At 40.2% G+C, this 22158-nt stretch overlaps 2 protein-coding genes across 2 annotated transcripts in view; one reads left to right on the top strand and one right to left on the bottom strand.

Annotated features, from left to right (window-relative positions):
• Nucleotides 1–1665: 1665 nt before the first annotated feature.
• LOC128616597 (zinc finger protein 503-like) lies at nucleotides 1666–4062 on the bottom strand. Its single transcript, XM_053639204.1, has 2 exons — nucleotides 3814–4062; nucleotides 1666–2586 (listed from the first exon to the last, which is right to left on the bottom strand). Exons 1-2 carry the CDS (start codon nucleotides 3895–3897, stop codon nucleotides 1666–1668), a joined length of 1005 nt encoding a protein of 334 aa, XP_053495179.1. The 5' UTR covers nucleotides 3898–4062.
• Nucleotides 4063–17996: 13934 nt separating this feature from the next.
• LOC128616864 (catechol O-methyltransferase domain-containing protein 1) overlaps nucleotides 17997–22158 on the top strand; it is a 4790-nt gene continuing 628 nt past the window's right edge. Inside the window, exons 1-7 of the mRNA XM_053639711.1 lie at nucleotides 17997–18123; nucleotides 19298–19428; nucleotides 19585–19690; nucleotides 20329–20447; nucleotides 20618–20672; nucleotides 21444–21577; nucleotides 21973–22158. The exon at nucleotides 21973–22158 is cut by the window's right edge and continues 628 nt beyond it. Of these exons, the coding sequence (XP_053495686.1) occupies nucleotides 18042–18123; nucleotides 19298–19428; nucleotides 19585–19690; nucleotides 20329–20447; nucleotides 20618–20672; nucleotides 21444–21577; nucleotides 21973–22125 (780 nt within the window). The 5' untranslated portion in view covers nucleotides 17997–18041 and the 3' untranslated portion in view covers nucleotides 22126–22158. The remainder of the gene's footprint in view (nucleotides 18124–19297; nucleotides 19429–19584; nucleotides 19691–20328; nucleotides 20448–20617; nucleotides 20673–21443; nucleotides 21578–21972) is intronic.

Genomic DNA, 22158 nt, shown 5'->3' with positions numbered 1-22158 from the left:
ATTTACATACACACTTATTTTCCCTTAATCTGAATTAATGCTCATACCTACATAACTAGTTATTTATACAGCACTTCCTGTAGGTCATGTGGATTAAAGATCCCTCAGAGGTATAGATGGAAATATAAATAAAATGAACCTGAAGTACAGGTAAGAGGTCTTTACTGTATTTTCCCAGCAGGGGGCGGAAGAGTTCCACTACAATTTTAATTTCCTTTCATAGTATCGTGGCATCCAAAATGTCTCAGGATCAGATTTCTCACATGATGGTTGTGTTTTTAAGAACTCAGTTCGGACTTTAGGACTTATTAAATCATTGTTTAAATTAAATCATTGTTAAATGTAGGAAATTATCTTAAAAACACACAGAATTACCTTTTTTTTTATTTCCTCCTCACTAAACACAATTATGCCAATATTAATATTCCCATATGTTTTGAAAGAAAATACTATTATTACAGTCAGAAGGATTTTATTCCAGAAAAGGTGAGTCGTTTCTCCTGATGTTTGAGTGCAACGTTTCGATTACTGTATATATAATGTTTTGTTTTATATCGAAACATTTCACTCGTTTTTTATGAAGGGTGCCAATAATTATGGAGGAGGAAACTGTATATTTCTATGTTTTTATATTTCTTTTCTTGTCATTAGGACATGAGGGTGCAAGTAAATAAATAAGATGAATAAGAATTGTGACAAAAACATTAAAAACACGGCTTTGGATACAGAGAGTGACGTTGAGATAATATTGCGTACTGAATTTAACAGTACATCGTCTTAATAAAAGAAATTCACAAGTTGGTTTATATTTGAATTTTTATCGTATGTATTTAATAGCAATAAATCCAAAGCTTGAATGTAGAACTTAACATGATTTACCCTTAAAAAAAATTATTTGAAATAAGTTAAATATAAAGGAAGGGCAGCATAACAGGACAAGTTTCGTATGAACTTGTCCTGTTATTATTAGCGATAGCGAGTTTAATACATCTGATACAGGAAGAGAATTATTATTCTGTTAAAATATATAAATTAAATGTAACAATCCTTTTTTACAATTGGAAAAGCATAATTTTTTATTAGTTAAATGATTCATTAGAAACATGTACACATGACATTCTGAGTTTTCCCTTTTTATCACAGTGTTTTAAAAAAATATTAATAAAAAATATAAAACATTGTGTTGTAAAAATGGTTTAATTTATCGCAGGATATTTGCCACATTGCTCACCTGGTTTTGGGGTTTTTTTTGTTTGTTTTTTCCTTAACTTCTATATTTCCACTTGTCCTGATTGTCCATCACCTGATCCTCAGGTGAACCTTTTACTGCCCTACAGTCTCTGTTCTCATTTCTGTCCCTTACATTTGAGTCCTCAACCCAGTTCGATGCAGGACAACAGAAGAAGAAAAGTCAGCAGGTGAAACTTGATGCCTTTAAAACATTTATTTGTAGACCTGAAACATATTTTAAAAGTGGCCATGCTAACGTTACACTTTTATTTCTTTGCAGTATTATATTTTATTACATTTTATATCACATAATATGCTAATTTGACCTTTTTTTAAATGGTTCCATAGAGGTCTGATTTATGGCTTTTTAAACTTCCTATTAAAAAATACAATTATAAATGGACACCTTCTGTTGTAGGGTTCTACACAGAACCTTTAACGTTCCCCTTTGGGTGCTAGATGGATCCTTTGTCCATAAAGTCCATGTAGAGAATAATATGAGTTTGAAGGTGTTGGAAAAGGGTTTTTGAAGTACGGGTGATACCTAGTGCCAAGTCCGAGTGTGTGATGTGGGTTCCTGAGAGTCGGCGCTATGTGCATATGAGAACCCACTGAGGAAGAAAGGTTGGTCTCGGAGGAATTAGCCGAAACACTGTTAAAAACACTTGACTGGAGCTCGTGAGGATGCATCAACCCGTGTGGAAATATCGTAAACGCAGACATGGAGGAAGAAGGAAGCACGTGAGAAGGGTACAGAAGAGGGAAGGTGGATTTTAGAGACGCAGCGCAGTGATAGCCGAGGCAGTACGGGTCTCCACACGGACCAGTGGAAATGATGGATGTCCCTGGTGTGTTGTTCAGTGCGGGTAAAACCGGCTGAGGGAAACTCGCACAGCTTCTTGGAAACGGCGGAAGAGGAAGTGTGGGAAATGGTGGAAAACCCAATCCGAGACTGGAAGGAGTTGAAAATGCTACTGACGTCTCTGACGACGAGGGCTTTCTTTCAGGCGCCGGTTTTGCTTTTCTGTTAATCTCCGAACTTCCACTTCTGATCGCCTCGGATGTTTCACTCGAACTTTTAACGCCATCTCTGTCGTTCTTCGCATCTTCATCCTGAATTTTAGGAGAACATACGGCAAATGGTCTGCAGCTGGAGCTCTGTGTCCTCAAAACACACTGACCGTCAGTTAAAGGGTCTGAATTTTTCTTCTCTGCTGATTTGGAATAACAGCTGATGTTGCAGACCTTCAGAGGTCCAGAGTCGTTCGATGAGTTGGTGGAAGAAAACGGGTCTGATTTTCCGATTTGCGAACACGTTTGTGCCAGGAGAGCCAGTGGACTCTTTGTGGCGTCCAGCTGTAAAAATAAATAAATAAATAAATAAACAAAAATAAAAAACAGGAGAGTGACATGGAGGCTAACATTGAGGTTTTCTTTGAGTAAAGAATATAAATGTTTTATAAAGTTTTTCCTAAATTCTACACTGTTTAAGCCAGTGAATTCTCATCCAGACATCCAAAGACCGAGCGTCTACTAGAAACCTTTCAGTCAAAAAAGACGCTGAACAGTACGAAGTGCATCACACGTTAACCTCAACATAAAACATCCGTAACGCAGAACAGACTTTCTAAGCCTGTTATGTAACAATTTGTCCTAAGGATAAAAAGATTTTATCCTTCTACAGAGTGGCGAAGTGGCAATACAACCACACACGCACACACACGCGCACACACACACACACACACACACACATTAACGTACACAAGTCTTTACTATTCTAATTCTGACGTTTTCACGTTAAAAACTGTCGGTTTTAATCTCTGTGTGTGATATAACGAGGTGTTTGTTTTCCCCCAGATCAGATACAAGTAAAATTCTGAGTGCTTTTGTTTTAATGTTAAGTGTTTTTTGTTTAAACCTAGAGTAGATCTTTTGTAATTAAATTTCCCAGCTTTTGAACACTTCAGCATTGTGTAATTGTGTAAGAAATAAAATGAAATAGGAAAGATTTGTTCTCAGTTCATTATAATATGCAACATGTTTAAGGTGATATTTCTCACATTTTTTCGTTTACATTCTTGCATAAATTCTCAATCGATATTTTAGCTGAAATAAATAATAAATATGCTTCGATAAAAAGATTCCATCCATGTGCTTGTTTTTTTTTTTAAGTGAAGCCTTAAAGGTTCTGTGGAGAACGTTACAACAGAGGGTTTCTTTTTCAGAACAGCTTCCAATCAGAACCCCATTAGAAGGCTAAGAAACTTTAACTATCTTAAAACCATTTTATTTAAAAAAAATAGTAATAATATTTAGAGTGTACTCAGGTTTTACGACCTGTCGTGCTTTGTTTCCATAGTGATCACAAACATGAGGAAGAAAAGTTTAGGTTATTTAGGGTAAACATTATATTATATTTATGTTTGATTGTGTATGTTATGTGTGTTTATTTATACCATATTTACCTACAAGGGTTTAATAGAGAAAAACTAAATACCTATACATTTAAAAAACAAAAAAAAACAAAACTCAAATAAAACTATTATTACATTCCTCTGAAGCGTTTCTCGAGACATATTTTACCTCAATGTGGCTGAAAGACTCTGATGAAGCCAGCGGCTGGAGACAATCCAGGTGTAGAAAATGTCCGCTATGTGCTGTGATCATTTTAAGACTTAAATCAGTAATAAATCAATAAATAAATGCTCGGATTGTTCAGGACTCGTAGTGCAGTTTGGTGAAGCAGGTCCCGGAGACGACGCGCTCCTGAGCTGCTTCCCATTTAATCCACGGGAAACTCATTTATAACCCACAGGAAAAAAACACATCATCTCCCCAGAGCCGTGTGTGTGTGTGTGTGTGTGTGTGTGTGTGTGTGCGCTACACCATTAAATTTACACATATGGCTGCACAGGTGCCAAGATTAAAAAGCCCCTGCTTTACCATCAAAGGCCAAAAGGGACAAATTGAGTCACGCTAAAGCGCAGTGGCATGTAACTCTTTTTTTTTTTTTTTTTTTTTTTTAATTATATTTCGGTCTTTAAAAAAAAGTGAAATGTAGAATACTCAGGTGTGATTGGTTTGGGAACCCTTTTCTTCGAGACTGTACTTCAATATGAATTTTTATTTCTAGGTCTCATTTATTTTAATATACAGTAATTAATGGATGACAGAGTAAATAAACCCGAACATTAATTGTGTTAGGCAGGGGTCGAGCTGCCACAACAGCTTCAGTGCTTGGAAGAGACTACGGCCATCAGAAGACCTTGGTATTGATTTACAGTGACTTCACTCTGAGGGGACAAGTGGCCCCAAACCATGACGGCAGAATGCCATGTGCTGTTCAGCATAGACACCGTTGTGACATTTATCTGTACTATCAAGGTAGCAGAAGGTTGAGCAACACTCTACACCTTGCGCTGTCTCCTCAGGTGTCTTCATTCATAACTGGCCTCAATCGTCCCAGCCTGTAGAATAGTGTGGAGGTACTTTTGAAGTGGTGTGTATGTCCAGGGGAGTGGCGTCTGCCCCAGAAGTGATAGCCCATGTTTGTGAAAGGTTTGGCAGGATGCAGGTAGACCTCTTTGCCCAGTGTAATTCTCCCTTACAGAACTGGACAGGACTACTCCCCACTACTAATTCTTCCCAACACTTTACAGGATTCAGCAAAAAGTGTTCTGCTTGTTCTTTCTTGGTTCCTGGTTCCCACACTCTGGAACACCCTGGTGGATACCTCCCTGAGCAGGATAATTTGCAGATGAGATTTAGCACCCTGTGCCAGATCATCTTTGTCTCTGGGTCTGGCCCCTCAGTTGGAATCGCCAACCGAGGACACTACAAGACCTCAGAAAATACTTCTAACCATGAGCACCCCTTTAAGTGGAAGGTGTTCTGCAAGATTCCAGATTTCAACGTTTTATTTGGCACATACGCAATTATATACAGTATAATGACTTGCCGTGAAATGAAAACAAAAGTGGTGCAAATGATGTTCAGTTCATTGCACTGCAATCCTTCAGGGTGACAAGTCCCCATCTTCTTCTAAGCCTTTATTTGTTGCATAAAGTAAAGTGAAATTCTTTTATTTGCATATCCCAGCTAGGAAGTTGCGATCAGAGCACAGGGTCAGCTATGACGTGGTACCCCTAGAACGTGGATGGTTAAGGGCCCAACAGTGGTGGCTTGGCAGTGCTGAGGATTGAACCCTGGCCTTCTGATCCTTCAATTGAGCAGCCTAGTGCTACCACTGGGGTACTTTTCTGCTACCCTAAAGGTGCATGTGACAGCCACTGCAGCTTATCTCAGCACTGTGAATGGCATCTCTCTAGGGTCCCATAGGTATATAATTGCTATTCTAAAGGGGACAAGGAACCTAAACCCACCATGTCCTCTACAAGCTCAAGGGCCCGACAGTGGTAGCTTGGCCTAACAAGTTTAGGGCCCTACGTATAAACCTATGCAGGATGCAAACTTGAGATGGGTATCTTTGAAAATGGTCTTTTTGCTAACTACTACTTTAGCTAAAAGACTTGCTTGCTCTGGCCATAAGCTGGCATTACATGCACTGAAGGTCAGATGGTTCAGGGGTGACGTGGTTGAATCCTGGAACGTGTGGCCTTTTTAGGACGAGTCTAATAATAGAAAATTGCTTATCATGACAGAGAGACATGGGGACTCTCTTTTGTTTAAGCTGAGGATAGCTCACTAGGATCACCACCATGACCTATAGAAAGGTATGCGATAAGCCCCTACCATCTCCACCCTGTGGACCTTATTTAAGGTGCTGCTACCTGGGCATCACCTTGCACTTTTTCCAGCTTCTACAAGGTTAACTTTGCCCTTTCCATTGGTGTGGCTGTGGCGCTCATCTCTGAGCATCGTCCTGGTAAGTTGTAGAACAAGTCCAATCCTGGTCTACGTCCTGTCCAGGTGTTTCACACCATGTCTGTTGGTTAGGAGGGTAAGTAGCATTATTTTTACATTATCTTTTTTTTTTTTTGTTCCAAGAATTTTCACAGTACAGATCACACAGAAAAGCTTTATGTTCTCTCTTAATCTTAACAAGGAACGAACACATGAGTTCTTGATGTTCTTGGGTGTGTTGACACAAATGGAACTGGCAGGCAGCAGGTGATCCACTATGAAACATGCACTGGAGTTTCATGACAGAGTGAAGTTTGGTTTGATTGCTCGCTAATATTCCCTGTGATGGGCATCTGTGTCCATAAATGTGAGAGTTTAACTCAAAGCTGGAAGAATGTTTCAGCTAGAAGGACAGGAAGTGTCACCCGCGAAGAAATCTGAGACAACGATTCAGCCGAACAGTGTCGGAAAATATTAGTGCTAATACTTAGCACTCAGATATTTAGCATCGAGTGCACTTTGAAATTTTGGACTTTTTTAATTTGCTAACCTTTATGATAATGTCCCCTGTCTCATGATCTGGTCCTACAGGATGTTTTAGTCACCTTTATGTCTTCTTTATGATTCCAAACAAACTTATTTCTCACACGGTATTAGTCTAAAAAGGTATTCCAACTAAACACTTAGCAGTTCAGAGAAACTACAGCCAGAGACAATGTTCCTAAGCTCTTTCAGACAACTGCCACACTGATCAGACCCAAGCTAATGTCAGAGAATTATCAAACAGTCTGATGCTGATATTAGTTCAGGAAGGTTAGCGACGTTAGCATGGTCTAATCTGGCTAAATTCACCTAAGACAGTAAGAAAGCATGAAGTTCAATTCTACTGTTCATAGTCTTTGTAGTTGCTAACATTCATGACAATATTACAGATCATATTTAGTGTCTATGTATTTATCAGATAAGTGCACTTCTTGCCTGCATCTTTTAGGAAATATGCTATGGTTGTAATTTTAGCCTTATCAGGCCTATTCTAACATTCCTCAGAACTTCTAACATGTTTGGCAGTTTGGAAAAAGAACAGCCGTACTGTTAAAACGAGTAACGTTGGCGCTTCCTTAACATGCATGATTTAGCTTTATCTTGACTACAGGGGTTTTTCATGGTTTTTTTAGTGCTGTGCTTGTAATTCTTTTTGACACAGTTAGCATGATGCTAACATTAGTAGACTGTGGTATGAGCAGCGAGTGCTTGGAACGCCGAAAGCTTATCCAGCAATTTCTTCTTGTTCATGGTGTCTCAGTAATTAGCTAAATCTGTGTGTCGCTGCACCTCAGGATGTTAATCAGGGCTGAGGATTACGGGACGATTTAACCTTCGGAACTAAAGGCTGCTCAAGATGACGTTCTCTTTCCTGACAGCCGCCATATTTTTTGTCTTTAGAAGTTTTTGGAAGCTGATGATATGCTGAGATACCTGTCTCTTCCTCTAACAGTCTTACGGAGGATCATGTGGAACCTGTTACAGGAAACTGCAGGTGATTTCGATGACTCGTAAAGGCAAAGCAGAGGTCAGAAACGATTAGTCTCGCAAAGCCAGATTTCTAGCATCCGCTAGTGGATCTGCCGGGTTCTTTCACAGGTGCAGCTCTTCAACAGACAGAGGCGATTTGACCGACACCCCTTAGCAGACTTTTTCCTTTTATGTTGGGGGAAAAAATGTTGGACTTACTCCACCACACGTCAACCAATCCGAAACTCGATCAGTAGGCGTAGGAATATCACGTTTACTGAGTCGAGTGTGAATGTAGTCTATTATGCTGGTTATATTTGTTTAACTGTTGCTCATTAAAAGACTACAATCATTACTACCATGTGTTGCAAGTTGTTGCAGTGGTGGTGCTGTCCAAGGTGCTGCAAGAGCCGCTGTCCAAGGTGCCGCGAGAGTCCAGGCATTACAGCATGTACTGCACAGGTGATGCACCGATCAGCCATAACATTAAAACAGGCGACGTGAATAACGATGATTATCTCATTACAGCGGCACCTGTTGGGGTTGGGAGTATATTTATTAGGCAGCAAGTGAACAGTCAATTCTCAAATTCGATGTGTTGTAAGGAGGAAAAATGGGCAAGTGTAAGGATCTAAATGACTTTAACAAGGGCCAGGTTGTGATGGGACTTTTCAGGACTTAAACATCCTGTAAGTCGCAAGGTCCCTGATTGGACTTAAAGGTTCTGCTGTTAATGTCAGGTAACACAGGACACCTTCAGAGGTCTGGAGGAGTCCGTGCGTTGACGGGTCAGAGTTGTTTTGGTGACACAAGTGGTGGCTGTCAGTCCATCGCAGGCCACCTAGGGACAATTTATAATGCGACGGCCAGTCCGCCGACCTGCATGTTTTTAGACAGTGTGAGGAAACCAGAGAACCCAAAGGTTCAAAATGGCCACAGATTTTTCCGCCGGTTCACGTGACGTCGAACACGAGTACAGATAAAAGGTCTCCTTGAGGAAAACCGTGCAAAACAATTTCACCAATTCAAGTAGTTTTTCACAAAAAAAAGCACGCAAAAGTCAACAAGTTTCATCACAACAAAAACAAAACGCCGCGGAAAAATCAAGCATTTGTGGCTGCAACAATCACAACAAACTTCCGCAAAATCCTGTACGGACTGATTAGCATATTAATGAGCTAACTGAAATTAATTGGGTTGTTTATAGCGTGTGAGCTGTAAGACAGCAAGACTGAGAGCTTTTCACTACACATTCACAACTCTGTGAGGTTTCTGTGCTCGTGTGTGTGTGTGTGTGTGTGTGTGTGTGTGTGCTCACTGATGTGTGAAACAGGATTACTGTCAGAGGAGTGACTAGTTTCGTCTCGGTATGTCAGAGTGAATAGTGTACTAGTGCATTAGGGATTTACCTGCCAGTGCGCGTCCATCAGCGTCAGGACGACGCCCTGCAGGTGTAGAGGAAACTTTCCCTGCTTCACTCCATCAATATAAGAAATTATTATCATTGTTATTGTTCATTTCCATTACAAAGATGATGTTCGGCTCATTTCATGTAGGTACACAGGAGGTTAAAACGTGTTCGTGTTGGTAAATGTGAAGCTTAAATGCGAAGGTGCATTTCGCATAGAAACTCCACACATTACATCGAAATATTCAATGGTAATTGACACCCTGGAAGCCCCGCCCCCTTTCTCCCATCTTGCATCGGTAACGTTTGGGTCGGCGCTCTCGTCTCGACTCGATTTTTCTCGCTCACGCTGACGCGGCATCCGTAGCTAACATCGGTTAAATAGATTTATTACGGAGGTCTCAAAAAAAAAAAAACCTCCATGGCCAGCCAGAAGAGAAAATAACTCCAAAACATTTTGACTGAAAAAAATATGAAATAGTCTTACAAGAAGTGTCAAATATAACAGTTTACTAATCATTTTAATGCTTATGAGAATTAGGACGTTATTTAAAATGCTTAAAAACAGTTTGAGCTGAAGATTAATGTGAATTGAGTATGTACTAACAGTTACTGTGCTAATCTCACAAACCTGAGAGCGTTGGACTGTTATCATCTGCCAGCTGTTACTTAAGAGTGATGTTATTAGCCCACCCAGATCGGGACGGGTTCCTCTCAAGGTTCTTTCCGCGTATGTCTGGATGTCTGGAAAGCTGCTCTGTGACAGCGTCCGTTGTTAAAAGTGCTATGCAAATAAAATTGAATTGAGTTAGCGATTGATACAGCATGCGTTTCAGCCCAAATGGAGCGATTTGTCGATAACGTTCAGACGTTCTGTGTTTAAAGTGCTCGAGCCGTGGTGAACTGTCACAGAGAGAGGTTTTAATAAAGGAGACACACCGGGACTTCAGGAGAAATAAAGTCGCTTTATTACAAAACAAAAAAAAAAACAGCTCTCTGACAAAGAAGCCGCTCATGTCTTTTGTGAAAGTCGCACTCGGACGTCAGTCAGCTTAGTGTGGTACTGTGTGTGTGTGTGTGTGTGTGTGTGTGTGTGTGGTTGTGTGTTTCCTCATGTAGAGTTAGGATGTGTTTCAGGATGTGTGTGAATGCAGGGCTCTGCTCCTCGCACAAGTGTCCTGTTATAGGTAATGTCTCTAACAGACACACTGTATGAGGTCGAGGCTAAGTTCAGTCTTTCCGTGGGTGTGTGTGTATGAGATCAAAGAAAGATCAAAGACTTTGCTTGGTTTTGTTTGACTGCTGTGATTAGTTCTGAGTTAGCGCAGTAATACATCTTTGGAGGTGATGTGTGGAACTTTGCGATTGCTGTATTTTTATCATTCAATAAAACAGTTTACCTAAAGATCAGAGAGCTCGCTAGCTCAAACAGAATAGTTACTGCTGTCGAGGTCATGTTAATGTGAGTTAAGTACTTCGGTGGAAGATGTTTCTTTTATGTCGCAAAAACCCAAACATCTCCATAATAGGAAAAGAAAGTTTACAGACAAATAATCATATAATCATATATACATCAATATTTACGCGGGGAAAGTTCCTGGTATTCAGAGTCGGGTTACGCAGATGTTTAAGTGGAATTTCTGAGCTCCACGTTCCGATGATTAAAATCACCTCTGTATATTTCACACCTCCAAGGTCGGCAAATTTAGTTTCATTTAACAAAATGGCTCCCACACTCGTTATTCAGCAGTTTATACAATAGCTCGTGCTGTTATTTTGTATTCTGGTTTATATATAATTATATATATATATAATCAAGTGATGCACACAACTTAACGAAACCTCCTGTAGAAAACCGTTTAAAGGAAAATCTGACCAAGCACTCATCTGCTACACGAACAGAGAAACTTCAAGTTCATTCATCTTTCCATCCATAAAAAACTCCGACTTCGAGATAAGCGATGTCTCTTATTAAGATGTCATCCGTGTGGGAAAACAAACCTTTTCTGTTGCCCTTGATACTGTGGGATTTATGTATTTAATTTTCTCCTGATTGGCATGTCAGAGTGTGTGTGAGTGCATTTACAGCCGAAATATACGTTTTAGCGTGACATCAAACTGTCAGACAGCGGCACCGGACTTAATCAGACCATCAACTCGAGCCGATATCATCCGAGGAAAAACGCGCTTAAGTTCAAGATCAGAATCGAGCGTAACCGAGACACGCTTCTGTCGAATAGCGCGTCAGTCTGGAGTTACGTCTGAGGACTGAATACTGACGTGTGCAATTAACTAAAGCTCTAAATTACGGCTCTGAGAGAAGATTAGAAGCGGGTCGTCATGACCTGAACAGAACAGACGACTTTAACACGTGTTCTTCTCATAACTCATAGCGCTATTGTTCACGTCTGCACCTGAGCTGCTCTCGCCGCCAAATTAGACTTTCCCACAAGCGCTTCTGCCAAGTAACAGGTCAGAGGTCACACACTGTACTTCCTCTCTGCACAGGAAGTATGAGAAGGGCTGTAAAAAGGAAAATAGCCTTCAGAAATAGACAAAAGAAAAGCCAGGGATGATGAAGAGTGTGAGACGCAGTGCTTTCGTTTGGCTCAAGTGTGTATGTTTTTATCGGAATTTGATCACAATGTATTAAAACTTCTAGCAAAAAATAGAATATGAATAAAGAAAGGAAGTGTTTGTGTGTGTGTGTGTGTGTGTGTGTGTGTGTGTGTGTGTGTGTGTATGTATGTATGCGCGGGTAAAATGTTTTAAGGTGGTTTTAAGTGGAAAACACTAAGGTTTTAGTCAGTTAGCTCGCTAACACAACTTAAATATAATGTGTAGTATAAACAGCACTGGAACAAGGCAATGTTTTTTTGTTTTTGTTTTTGTTTGTCACTTGAAATGGATTTTCTGTAAAGTGAAGTGAGTCTCTGGCTCTGACGAACATCACCAGTATTAATGAAGTTGTCTGTGTTGTGTAGCGTCCTCGACCTGGCAAGCGTTGGAATTTCCCCAATCTCCATATCTTCAACATTACTGCTATAAGATTAAAAACAGAAATCCCTGAAATCCCTGAAGTACATATTTAAAAAAAAAAAAAGAAGAAAAAAAAAAAGATAATTCCATAATTTAGTAATTCGCAAATTAATAATCTCAGGATTTTATCATCATACTTAAATAATCCTAGATTTAATAATTCCATAATTTAATAATCACTTAATTTGATAATCTCTGAATTCAGTAACGATTAAATTTAATAATCATTCAATTTAAAAATGACCAAAACTGAAAAGCCCTGAATTTAATAATTACTCAATTTAATAATGCCTGAATTTAAAAATCTAGGAATTTTAGTAAATCAAATGTTAATTTAAAATCCCTGAATTTAACAATCACAGAATTTTATACTCCTCAGATTTAATAAACCCGACTTTAATAATCCCAAATTTTAAATAAAATATTAAATAGACTTTGCATTTGCATCTCTAAATTTCTGCAGCCATCGTATGTGGTTCATGAACATGCAATTGTAAATACTTTTTTTTTTGCAATTGAATTTGTACTATGTTTACACACACACACAAACTATTCACTGTAGATCTTTAAATTAGTTGTAAATTCAATTTACACTGTAAAGATGTTTTACAAATATGACCTTTCACGACCCCAGATATCACCTGAAAAAGCCAAGGGACCTTACAGTACACACTGTAATATCAGCTACTTTCTGTCTAGCTAGTTTATTTAACACACACACACACACACACACACACACACACACACGCATGCTCCCACACGCTCCCACACACTCTCTCTCACACACACACACACACACACACACACACACACACACACACACACACATACACACTCTCTCTCTCACACACACACACACAGGTCTGTCTGTGTGAGTTTATTGAACAATAGCAGAGTCTAATCTATATAATCTCTGGCTCTGGATCACTCAACATAGCTCCGGAATACGTTCCGTAAACACACACACAGCTGCAAGAACAATACCTAACACACACACACACACACACACACATCAGCTGGAAAGCTTTTAATCAGCTCTAATTAGCTTAGCAGAGAGCGTAGTGGGGCGTGTAAGGATTTGTGCCAGCATGTGAGAGATGAAAGAGTGTGTTTTTAAACCTCACTGAGCGTTCAGAGAGTGTGTGTGTGTGTGTGTGTGTGTGTGTGTGTGTGTGTGTGTGTGTGTGTGTGTAGGTTGAGGGTTGGGGGTTAACAGGACCCAGGAGAGATCAGTCAGGAGGTCACGACATTAATCTGTTCTTTTCTTCACATCAAGCAGCTGCTGTTTTTCCAATTAAACGGTTTAAAAGCGTCGTAGCGAAGCCTCGGTGGAAACGCTCTGGAAACAAAGTGCTGTTTGTGCACAGAATCACGTACATTATATCAACACTAAAGCTGTGTGTCACTACATCTGCACTCGCTCACGTGTTTCACTCGCTCACGTGTTTCTGGAGCGTTCTACCTTGACGGTCTATCTCTGAGATATTTGTTTTTTATTATTTCATGAATCGCGGTTCACGGATATCGGTCCGAGATTCTCGTTAGCACGATGTCTCAGGAACGAGCGGCTGAACGTTTGTAGGATTTCTATAGAATGATCATTTTAACCAGCAGATGAACTGATTAGATGTAGGAATTGATCCAAATAAGTTCAAGGTCACAGCAAGGTCAAAAATGTCTGAAATATCTTTTCTTCAATTCAGTAGTTTAATTCCTGTTTCATGTACGGACATTTTACGTACACATTAATGTTCAGGAGCTCGAGGCCCATTTTTTCTTTTCTGGCCTTCAGTCCGTCAGGTCGAGATTCTTGTTAGTGCAGTATCTCAAAAACAAGTGGTTAGATGTAGTAGGATTTGTATGGACTTGTCATTTGTACCACCAGATGACTTGATCATGATGTATTCTAGACGTATAAAAACGAGTAACAGGAAGCGCTAGACTTGTTGGAGGCGTCTCAGTCGCCACTATTGGTGTCACCGTCTGCTTGTTTTAGGAACACGTGCTTCGAAGCCGTCAGTGCTAAGTGTACTGTAAGTTTAATTACGCTCGGTCCTCAGTAAATTACTAACACGTCTGGAGGAAATGTTGCTATTCCCAGAAGTCCAGTGTAACTTCTCTCACTGCGTATTTACACTGGATAATAGTTTAAAATTAACTTCACTCATTAGCTACCGTTAAGTTTTCGCTTTAGAGCTTTAGACGATTAAAATTAAATTCAATTTTTGTGCTCCAAGGAACGCAACTTCAAACTTAACTACAGACTTGAGTGCTATTGAAACATTACGTGCGTGGGGGCGGAGTTTGTCTAAAACAGAGGCGTGTCTTAGTTACTCTCGATTCTGATCTTGAATTTAACATCATGTTTCTAGCCTGATTTCAACACTGGAGGTATTTTATTAAGTAGATTTAATACGGCGAATTAAAGTGAATGCTCACACGACCATTTCATGACCTCGATTGAGTGTCACGTGGCTTCGTTAAGTTGCTGCGTACGAGTAACTCTCTGAGTGTGGTATGAGAATATAAATACAAACACACATTTTTTCTTATTAACCTACAGAGAATTCTCACACACAACCACTTCTCTTATTAATCTTCAGAGAGTTCACAGGAACACAAAATTACTTTCACACAAACAATTAGCTTAATGAGGGTGTGAGATTATTACACTGAACACAAAACCACATCAGGACCGAGTTACAGATACATCTGTGTGTGTGTGTGTGTGTGTGTGTGTGTTTTGTAAGTTTTCATAGTAGTAAAATTTTAAATAGTAAAACTAGCGACTGTGTACCACAGACGTGGTGGGACCTGATATTCAACGCTGATTAAATCATTAATTGTAATAATTTGCATATTCATTATTTTAAAAGTGCATCATAGTGGAACAAACAACAAAGAAACCAATAAAATTGCAGTTCTGTGGAAGAACGGGACAGAGTAATTATATTCTGTGCTAATTTAAGCACTGGAAAACTCGGACCATTCCATATCAATTTTCCTGAGTTCTGATCTAAAAGCGGTCCATTGCTTCAGCTCGGAAAAACATGGACGCCCAGAGCAAGGCCATGTTCATATGGCTAGTCTCTGAGTTTCATAAACTTCTAAAGAAGATCTGTGTGAATTATTTCTGCGTGAATCATGAAGAGAACGGACCGGAATTTTGAGCTGAATGAACTTTCCATTGCACTTTTCCGTTTTTCCGAGTTGATTGGAGAATCAGACCCTGAGTAATAAAGCGTTTAGAAATGGAGACTGTGTGGAAATTAATATGACTGAAGGGCAGGTAATACATTTGCAAACGCCTGTTTCTGTTACTTAAAGACAAAATTATCAAATTTAGCAGGATTTAATTATGAGAAAGTTTAATGAAATTAAGTCAATAATTAGAAAATGATGGCATTATTACTGCGGTAAAGTTGGTTTTATGTTTGATATTCACCACACGGTCACATATTTAAATATATTTATTACTTACGTAATAGTACATATTAGTGCTGATAGTGCATACTATACTGTTTCTACTGTTTATATATTAAATGATTTACACATTTAGGCTCTGTGTGTGTGTGTGTGTGTGTGTGTGTGTGTGGCTCCATCTTCTGGCTGAGTCACAATATTACACACTATAGATTATCAGGCTATTAGTAAAACCCATGAAGGAAATTATATATTCATTAATTTTAGTTTTTATATCAATTATATGTTTATTATAAATAATTATTTGTCACACCTGGGGTGCAAAGTCTCTCTCTCTCTCTCCCTCCCTCTCTCTATCTGTCGAGCTACACATGATACTCCTGAGATGCCAGTGATCCTGACCCACAGAGAGCTGTCTGTGGGAGAAAATCAAACCATTTTGAAGCTGAGAAAAGAGGGGAAATCAATCGCATTCGGTATAGCCAATAAAACAATTTGGGAGGGTCTGAAAAAGAAAAAAACCACTGGTGTACTAACGACCAGACATTGAACAGGTTGGCCAAGGAGAACAACAGCAGTTGATGGCCAAAACATTGTGAGAGCTGTGAAGAAAAACCTCAAAACAACAGTCAATGACATACCAACAACATCCACAGGGCAGGGTGAAGGTATCACAAGCCACCGTTCAAAGAAGACTTCGAGAGCAGAAATATAGAGTCTGTACCACAATATGGAAACCTCTCATCAGCAGTAAGAGTCAGAAATCCAGACTGGAACTCACAAAGAAATGCAGAGATGATCCACAAAAGTTCTGGAACCAAGATGAACCTCTACCAAAGTGATGGAAAGGCCAAAGTGTGGAGAAAGAAAGGGTCTGCTCATGCTCCAAAACATACAAGCTCATCTGTGGAACATGGTGGAGGTAGTGTCATGGCTTGTGCTTGCATGGCTGCTTCTGATGATGGAACTCATGATGGTGACAGCAGAATGAATTCAGAAGTTTACAGAAACAAACTGTCTGCAGATTTACAGAGAAATGCATTCAAATTAATCAGGAGGAACTTCATCATGAAGCAAGACAACGATCCTAAACACACAAGTTGTTCTACCAAAGAACGGTTAAAGAAGAATGTTTTGGAATGGACAAGTCAAAGTCCGGACCTTAATCCAATAGAAATGTTGTGGAAGAACCTGAAGCAAGCAGTTCATGTGAGGAAACCCACCAACATCCCAGAGCTGAAGCTGTTCTGTACTGAGGAACGGGATAAAACTCCTCCGAGCCGATGTGCAGGACTGATCAACAGTTACCCCAAATGTTTATCTGCAGTTATTACTGCACAAGGGGTCACACCACATACTGAAAACACACTCACTCACAGATGTGTAACATTGGATCATTTTCCTCAATAAATAAATGACCAAGTGTAATGTTTCTGTCTCATTTGTTTAATTAGGTCGTCTTTATCTGTCACGAGGGAGAGTCTATCTAACACTACACAAGTCAAAAATCCCATAATGCAACGGGACTGGTGTGGACGAGCTCTGGGCAAAAATGGCGGAAGACAGGTAGGAATTCTGGGCTCTCTCTGTGGTTTTCACAGTGGGGGCCGCCAGGGGGGCCTCAACGATTTGGTGTGAAAAATAAATAAATACATGATTTATATATATATATATATATATATATATATATATATATTACTATAACATGTTATTTGTAACAATACATATTAAAATCACATTTGCTATACCTAACTCCCTTTTGCAACAACTTACTTGTGTGAGGCTGGCTTTTCCACTTTAAAAATACTTAAAACAAAACACAGAGAACATCTACATGTGGACGGTGACCTGCGTATGGCACTGACAGACATAAACCCCAGGCTTGACAAACTGGGTCGGAGCCACCAAGCCCATCCCTAACACTAGTATGTTTTCTCTTTCTCACACACAAACACACACACACACAATCAATTCCTAATGTGATGTAAGATGTAATTATTAATTTAAAAATAAAAGGGGGGATATATTCAGAAGTCTGTATTTTTAATGCATTTTAAAGACGTCTTGCAAAAGGGGGACTCGGTCAAATGTTAATGCCAGTTGGGGGCTTTGCCCTGGAAAAGTTTGGGAACCCCTGCTCTAAGGGACACATTCAGAGTTAGTGTCAAGTTAAAACTTCACTATGTACACAAGGAAAGTTCTGTGTATTCAGAGTCGCGTTACACAGACACTTTATTTCACTTAGTTTAAGTATTAAACCTCGGATAAACAGGACTTGTTTAACAATACCCGAATAAACTGTTAACGTGTTGAAGGTTTAAACAAGAAATCAGAGATCTCCATCATGCCTTTAGCCGACCAAGCTAACGGTAAGGAGTTTACCTCAGCCTGTTAACCCCGCCCACATTACATCACTAATTCACTTCACTTTCCTGATGTGATATTCCGTCAGTGCGGTTGCTTTAAGATGTTTGTGTTTATGATGACGTCGAAGGTCACATGACGGATGTAATCATAAAACACACACATACTGATTAGTACACGATTCCGGAAACGCGCTCAGTCCATGCTCAACCACACCGTGTCTAAGGAAGCATTAATAAGCTCGGCTACGTTAGGAGTCGTGTTTATTACCGCTTATTACATCCGTAAGTGAGAAAACAAAACCGATTACCGTCTCTTGGAAATCTAGAACAATACTTCAGCGAGGCTTTTACACGACCCCGCCGCGGCACGCGCAATTCCGGCTTGTCAAAAAAAATCGCAGTTTTTATTTACATATTTTTATTTTTTTTTCTACAGTTTTTTTTTAAATAAACCTTTTCATGCTGTAGCCATTTGTGCTTAATTTGACCACGCGTTTAGAAAACTTCACTTCCCATAATCACTCGCTCCGCAGCCAAACAAGCTAACGCTAATGTTCGCGAACTTACAGCTAACTCGCTTTATAACGCGCTGCGCGTTTATGATGATAAAACCGGTCATCTTTATCCACCAAACTGCTAACTGTCCGAGTGTTAACCTATACAAAGAGCTAAGATAACATTAATTAGCTAGCAACGAAGCTACTGGAAGCTAGCTAGCAACGGGCCGTACAGCGTGAACGCCCGGATGTGAAGGTGACCGCTGATTCGTCCGGAGTACTTCCGCGTTGAGATAACGGAGTTCACGAAAATATAGTAACAATAATAATGTTTTATTAATATTATTTACCTGTTTAAATAAGTAAACTTTTTCAAATTTATTTTTGACACGGATTAATAATATAACTAACACAAATGACATCAATAATAATTTGTTTTTGTTATGCTGTATAGTTCTGTGCACAAGTCTTAGTCACATGCAGAGAAATGCTGTAGAGCAAAGATGCCTTCAAAAATAATGAAATGAAATGTTTCTGCATAAAAAAATGCTATAAAGAGCTGTAAACTGTAATGCATGAGACAAAGTCAATATTTGGTGTGATGACCCTTTGTTTAAAATTTCTTTTTAATAGTCTCGTGTAGAATTGGTGCAGTTTTATAATGAAATGAGCTGGAAGTTTTACTGAGCGTCTTGCAGAAGCAGCCAAATTTTTCTGTAGCATTTAATTTTGTGCTGGAAAACGAATGTTTGGATATGTAAAACATTTTGGTACTGACTCGATAATGTAGAAGTCATCAAATAAGGTTCAAACAAACAAAAAACAGGATGCTTAAGTCATGTGCACGGTTCTGTGCATATCTGTTATTTTACATGACCACGTTTAAGACTAAATAGATTCATTTAAAGTCATTTTATTGGCTGTGTTAATGTTTTCTCATGCGTTCTCTCTCTCTGAAGGTAAACACCGGAGCGTACGGTTCAGTATGAGTAACTTTAAGAGCCACGTGGCGGGGAAGGACGACCCTGTGATGCAGTACGTCCTCAACCACTCTCTGAGAGAACACCCGGCTCTGAAGAAGCTCCGCCTCGTAATCCGGCTTTTTCCTTGACATCAGCACTCACACATATCACGCTTCATCGCTCGTCTGGTTAAAACCAGCAAACTGGCACATTTAGAGGGAGATTGTGCATGTTTAATATTTACCTGGTGTGTGTGTGTGTGTGTGTGTGTGTGTGTTGCACAGAAAACCATGGAGCACAGGGGGAACCCTATGATGGTGGCGTGTGAACAATCTCAGTTCATGGCAAACCTGGCAAGACTCATCAAAGCCAAGAAGGCCATCGAGATCGGTGTGGCATCATCAGCACGCTGAACACACACACACACCCACAGGGCCTCGTTTATCAATATTTTTCTTAAAGTTTTTTCATTTGTAAGTCGGTTTGGATAAAAGCGACTGCTAATATTAATAATAATAATGATAAGTGATCGCTAAATCCTCCATCAGCTTTACGGCTTGAGGTTCTGCTCAGGCAGACGTTTATACACCACCATTTCTTTTATCATAACGATTAGTTTTATTTCTCTTCATTTACGAGTGTGCGTAGGTTGCTTTATTTCTTTTTTATATTCTTTAATTAATGCTAATAAAATAAAATGGTTAGTTTTCACTAAAATGTTCTCGATGCTGCTCGAAGTCCCCAGTGCCCTGGCATGACGGAATATTCCAGATATAAAAGTGCATACTGATGATATAATGTGAAGTCGATCAAGTCGAGGTATTATTTAGTCTCCTGCTGTGTAAATGTTCACACACTCAGGAGCACGAGCAGGATACGAAGGTTTTGACGGGATTTTTACAAATACCAAATTTCTTGTGTAAAAGTTCGTAGGAAGGATTTGCGAATAAATCTGTTCGTATCCAGCTTGATAAATGAGGCCCGTTGTATAGTACATGCTAACATGCAGTGTGTGTGTGTGTGTGTAGGTGTGTATACGGGCTATAACACTCTGAGCATCGCGCTGGCGTTACCTGACGACGGTAAGGTGGTGGCGTGTGACGTGAGCGAAGAATACGCCGACATTGGCAAACCCTTCTGGAAAGAGGTGAGAAACTCGAGCAGCGTGTAGAGTTCAGTTAGAGAACCCGAGTTAGAGAACCCAAGAAGATCTGACGCAAGGTCATGAGCGACGGAACACACCCTTCATCATCGTCATCATCACGTTCTTTGTACGGAGCCTAATGAATAAAAATGATTTCCTTCTCCGTGTTCTAGGCCGGAGTTGAACACAGAATAGACCTGCGCGTGCAGCCGGCGCTCAAAACCCTGGGTGAGAACTCCATACCGACTGCTGATGTCATTTCCTGTGCATTTCTGTAGAAAAAACTGTCAAAGTGTAAATGTTTGTCGTGATTCTGTGAAGAGAACACACACACAGGCGTTTTAAACTCTCAGATATGAACTGACCCCCTCCAAGCTCCGCCCCCTCCCTCCCGTCTCATATTTGTAATCTGATCCGATCTAATCTAACCTTTGCTTGATTTTCCATCTTGAGAGATGCGCTGACACGGCGTCCTCGCCTTCCGCCAAGAAACGTTTCGAAGTCATTAACGTGAAATGAGATCCATCAATCAGTGTGTGTTCCACTTAATTAGGAACACCTGCACATTCAGGCAGTGATCTAATCAGCCAATCACGTGGCAGCAGCACGATGTATAAAGTCCTGCAGATGCAGGTTAAGATCTTCAGGTAACGTTCACGTCAAACTTCAGAATGAAGAAAGAGTTTGGTTGGTTGTTAGTACCAGATTTTCACACACACACACAGAGTTTACACAGATTGGTGTGAAAAAGAAAAACGTCCCGTGAACCACCTTTGTTGATGAGAGAGATCAGAGGCGAATGATCAGACTGGTCTGATCTGACAGGAAGTCTATAGTAACTCAAATAATCACTCTGTACAACTGCGGTGAGCAGAAAAGCATCTCAGAACACACACCACATCAAACCTGAAGGTGGACGAGCTGTAACAGCACTGTTCCTCTTTGGGGTGTGTGTGTGTGTGTGTGTGTGTGTGTGTGTGTGTGTGTGCGTGCGCTCAGATGATCTACTGGCTGCAGGGGAGGCCGAGACGTTCGACTTCGTGTTTATCGATGCTGATAAGCAGAATTACGACAATTATTACGAGAAATCTCTGCAGCTGGTGAGGAAAGGAGGAATCATCGCCATCGACAACGTGAGTATTATAATCAGCCGTAGCGGCGTTAGCGCAGGTGTTTGGGGCGGAGAACGGTGCAGGGATTTCGGAAGATGATGTTTTTCACTCGTTATCTTAACAGTGTAAACGAGTTCAGTCATGTGACCAGCTTTTATCTGAACCAGGAAACGAGATAACACAATTTAGTGCTCGTGCACCCTGGAGTCATGTGACTTGTACACCTACTAAAGGCTTCAGTCTGAACCGTTGATTACCCAACATGCTTCACTCCGACACGTTTAGGTTCATAAACAAAATCACGACGAGTTCCGTTAAAGCACCGCACCACAGAACCCCAGGGGTCACTGCTGAGTAAGACATTACATGCTGCTGTTATAGCAGGACGTTAACGCATTACTGACCTTTGACCCCAGGTGCTGTGGAGTGGGAGGGTGTTGAGTCCTGCAGAAGATGACGTGGACACGCAGAGCATCGCCACACTGAATAAGAAGCTGCACAGAGACGTGCGAGTAAACCTGAGCATGCTGACGGTGGGGGACGGCCTCTCGCTCGCGTTTAAACTATAACACGCTAACCTGCGCGAGTCCTGCTCCGGCACA

The sequence above is a fragment of the Ictalurus furcatus genome, chromosome 13 (genome assembly GCF_023375685.1).
Source record: "Ictalurus furcatus strain D&B chromosome 13, Billie_1.0, whole genome shotgun sequence".
NCBI lineage: Eukaryota > Metazoa > Chordata > Actinopteri > Siluriformes > Ictaluridae > Ictalurus > Ictalurus furcatus.
This window is presented reverse-complemented; position numbering and strand designations above follow the sequence as displayed.

Excerpts from the sequence above, each read along its gene's own strand:
- LOC128616597 (XM_053639204.1), bottom strand. The coding sequence starts at position 3,897 with ATGATCACAGCACATAGCGGACATTTTCTACACCTGGATTGTCTCCAG. Across the intron at positions 2,587-3,813 it reads AGTCTTTCAGCCACATTGAG|CTGGACGCCACAAAGAGTCC; the intron begins GTAAAATATGTC and ends TTATTTTTACAG.